The sequence below is a fragment of the Porites lutea genome, chromosome 4, assembly GCF_958299795.1.
Source record: "Porites lutea chromosome 4, jaPorLute2.1, whole genome shotgun sequence".
Taxonomy (NCBI): domain Eukaryota; kingdom Metazoa; phylum Cnidaria; class Anthozoa; order Scleractinia; family Poritidae; genus Porites; species Porites lutea.
This window is the reverse complement of record NC_133204.1, coordinates 32,722,991-32,727,200: the sequence shown is the minus strand read 5'-3', so window position 1 is coordinate 32,727,200 and position 4,210 is coordinate 32,722,991. Positions and strand designations below refer to the sequence as shown.

The 4,210-nt window shown below is 41.3% G+C and overlaps 1 protein-coding gene across 1 annotated transcript; it reads right to left on the bottom strand.

The window, feature by feature from the left end:
• Positions 1-291: 291 nt before the first annotated feature.
• LOC140934545 (uncharacterized) lies at positions 292-3,419 on the bottom strand. Its single transcript, XM_073384152.1, has 2 exons — positions 2,812-3,419; positions 292-1,916 (listed from the first exon to the last, which is right to left on the bottom strand). Exons 1-2 carry the CDS (start codon positions 3,389-3,391, stop codon positions 292-294), a joined length of 2,205 nt encoding a protein of 734 aa, XP_073240253.1. The 5' UTR covers positions 3,392-3,419.
• Positions 3,420-4,210: the final 791 nt, after the last annotated feature.

Below are 4,210 nucleotides of genomic sequence, written 5' to 3'. Positions count from 1 at the left end.
TAATCAAAAAGCAAGCATTTTTGTCAGCTATGTTATAAAAGAATTTGCTCATGCTTTTAGCTGTGCGTATATCGAGTTATGGATGCACTTGGGAAGTTTGGAGAGCACTCAAGAAGCTAGAGTTGCACTCGGCTATCGCCTCGTGCAACTCTTACGCATCTTTCGTGCTCTCCAAACTTTCCGCGTGCATCCATAACTCGATATACGCACGCTAAGCATGAACAAATTCTTAATTTACTGAGCCCTTGGAATGAAGGATGTGGTCAACTTTCAAAGTTATCAATGAAGGCTCTATAATGGACTTCCTGGAGTTGGCATACAATTGTATGCCAACTCACGGAAGTCAAAAATATATTCCGGTATCCTAAATTGCAGGAAGTTTGGTTGGTAATCCAATGGAATGTAGAATTGATTGATTTCTATCCAGGGGTTGTACTTTCTTGCTTTCTCGTAGAAAGAAATGACTTGCTCTACTGTTGAACTCTGGATGATGTGTAGTTGGAAGTGAATGTAACCTAGCTGGCGGTATTGTTTGGCCAGTTGGTGCTTGTGTTCTTCATTTGTTAGTAATATGGCTTTATCAACATAATCCTCTGCTTCTTTTAGGTAATCCAAGCGGTCCTTTCGTGCTTGCATTGACTTTGCAGTAAGACTGTACAGGTTGAACTTGCAGCAAGCAACATGGTATGCCACATAGCCATTAGCTTTAGTCAACTCTCGTCCCATCGCCTCAAACAGCTTGTGAGCATTTTGGGAAGATGCCAGTGGCTGCTGACCTTTGTTTTTATATAGTTCAACTGCTTTTCTAACAGCAGACTCCACATCTTCATACTTGGCACCTTCTTCCACAAGTCTCTCCACAATCCTGACACCCGTCGAAATGTCTAGGGGTTTTGTAGAATCACACCAATTGCTAAGCTCTTTGGTAAGGGGAATGAGCCGCCTCAATTTCTCAGTGATAGAGCGTTCGTAAGGTTTCATGAATGGATGTTTCATGTCATTGTCGAGTAGATCCAGAAGTTTAGAAATTAACATCTCAAATCCCAGAAATGAAGGTGTATCTTTGAGTTGTTCATCAAGGAATTCTTTGAGTAATTTTATGGCACCGTGTTTGTCTCCCTTTGCACAAAAATTGTCAACTTTTCGTACAATAAAGTATACAATGTACTTAGGGTGGCCTGGCAGTCGAACGTGGAAGTAGGTCCGACTGAAGTCGAAGGTTGGTTTGGGATTGTTGTTGTTCTTCATGCTTCTATAAATTGTTCTTACTCCTGTAAACCGTCCTTCAGCCAATTTCCTTTCTTTAAGCAATTCAGCAATCCTCCTGTTTCTTGACGGAACGTAAGGTACTTCATTTTCTGCAGAGAAGTGTTCTGGTTTGAGAGTAGGATCAGGGCCAGGATAACTCACGACATCTATGCAGTTTGGCTTGATGTGGATCTTTATTGGATTGTTGTCGCATACTTCGTAGCCTCTGTGGTGAAATGCATTCACAACCGCTTCCCTCAGAGCTCGCACTGGATAGGCTACAAACTCACGACGAGCTTCCTCTTTTGTTGTTTCCAAAATAAGGGACAGGGTTTCGTGGATTTGCTGGTCAATAGGTCCAGTGATGGTCTTTTCTTCTGTAACCTCATCTTCATGCGTGTATATTGCAATTTCAGTTTTTGCTCCTGAAAAGAAATCATGAGGACTTGCATGAAAGAACAGCAGGGCAACATTTCGTGGAACGAAAACTGGGACCATTTTCCCACCATCACTTGCGTCTCCAACTTGCGTTACAAGATTCAGCCTTTCATAATAGTGAATTGGTTTCTTATCGCCTTGTTGATGAAGTAATCGGCTTCCAACTCCCTTTAGGAATTTTTTGACTAGTTCAAAGTCAATATCAGCATCTGATAGCTTTTTGCCAGAGCCTGTTGGAAAAATAAACGAATATCACAGTATCAGCAGTATTGTTCTGACTTTAACCACACAACATTGGCTTTTTAACATTGTGTTCTCTTGGCTCAGAAGTTTTAAGGTGTAGGTCTAACTTGGACCTGTTTTAGACAGTCAATAACTGAACCCTGGAACATATTTCCTTACGTTAAATGTCTATTTTTTTTGTTCACGAAGAACACTCTAGGACTCTTTGAACACTGTGGCGAAAAAATATTTACTTCTAGGATCACGTTCGTCTTTAGGCCTGTTGCAGGGGTCCTCAGAATTTTTGACATTTCAAAAAAAGAACGAACAATATTGTTTATAGTGGGAGTACACTTAACTGGTCGAACTAGTTTACAGGAACTTTACGCAAATAATTTGAAACAAATAATACCAATATAACATCACAGGATTCAAAAAGAGATCCAAACTGGCATTTGCAAGGGTTGCCGAGAATTTTAACTCAGGGCGACCGAGAAACAAATCCAACTAACCTAAGGACGCCAGCCCGCGGGAATGAGAAACCGATGCGCTTGCCACTGGCTCAGCAGTTTAGAAGCCGGCGGCAGTGTGATTCCACATCATCTCGATAACATTCTCCTCGAGATGCATATTTCTTTATATCTTACTCACGGTAATTGTTAGAAAACTAAAGCAGAAGTTGTAATATGGGAATGACGGTGGTGATAGTCATGAATGGCTATCAGTGCACCACATGGCATTTGACTATTTCAATGATTTGAAACTATAAACAATTTTAGTAATTAAAAAAGGTTTCTTGAGTTTGTTCGCTAAAAATTAGTCGCCGAATTGAACAAAAGTAAATTTGTGGAGTGTCTTTTAAAACAAGCCTGTAAAGGAAGAAGTCAACAGTTAACAATATACCAGATGTGTGCGCCCTCCTGTCGTCGAAAGGGATCTTGCTGTGCAAAGTCAGCAGTTGACGTTCCTCGTCTGATGAGGCTTTCCTCGTTTCTGTAGCTCGCCTGATGTAGTAACGACTTTGACCTTTTTCACTTTCCTTACACGAATGGGGTCGGTTATCGGAAGCCATCGCCCAGATCACCAGTAGATGCTTTGTTGTTCCTTCCATTTCAACTACCTCGGGTGAAATAATAGGGAAGTATTCAGGCCTAATATTCTCTCGACAAGCGCCCATGATCTGCTTCTGAATTCGATCGAGGTCCCTGGCTAGAACACCAAGAGGCGGCAGAATGATCTGGCGGTCATCTGTGTCATTTTCCCAATCTTCTTTCTCCTCTACACCGATAATAATGTAGCCGCCATTGTCGTTGTAAAAATCGTTAGCGAAGGCACAGATTGTGTGAATAATTTGCCAGTAACTTCCGCCTTCCCTCTTGTTGTGCCATGCCTTCTTAAACTCCACCCGTTGTGTTTCGACTCCTTGCAGTAGCAGTAAATCTTTAACATTGATTAAAAGACTTGAGCAATTCGGCGAAGCCATTTCTTCAACTTACTTCAGTTATTTGATGACGTTGTGGTCTACTTTATTGTCTGGTTGCAGACGCTCCCTCTAAATGCCAATTTGTGCGTTATCACATGATCATGTGTTCCAACAAATGCCCTTTTTCAACAACAACCCGCGGTCATGCAGTAAAGTGGTTATTAACGCATCAGGAGTTTTGAGCTTCCGGTTGGATTGCTTTGCCTGCTGGTGCACCAAATGTAGAAGACAAGGGAAGCCATATATAGGAGATTAAACCCCAGTTAAGCGTGCAAAGATATTTCTGCGCCGAGTTTATGGCAACCAAAATATATTCTCCGGCACTGCATTACCCATGCACACAACTTAAACTTCACGCAAATGCCGTGTGTAGCCACGGGGGTGGTTTGTCGTAAGGTTATATATTGTTAAATCTTATAGATGGAGTAAATTAAACGCCGTGTATTCTTGGTTTTCACATGACGTCACCAAAATTCAAACTAAGAAACTATCGCTTCTTCTGAGTTTCTACTTTCATGTGATATTAGAGCACCTTAAAACCTTTATACAAATAAACAAATTTTCGGTTCAAAAGGGTTCTTTGTTTTGCGATACAGGACGCTTGAATTTCCACGCTTTTGTTTGGCGCGGCATTTGGCTGGCGGCCGGGAAAGCTAAAAGTGGGTTAAAAACATTACGGATTTTTGGAGATTTTGCTATCTAAACATTCCTTGTCTTAGAATAAATATTGTTTTAACCTTTATGAGTTCCTCAAGCGAAGAATTCACGCATAAGTAGGGAAACTCAAAAACAAATGTTTCTGTTGGTTTCCGGCGGCCA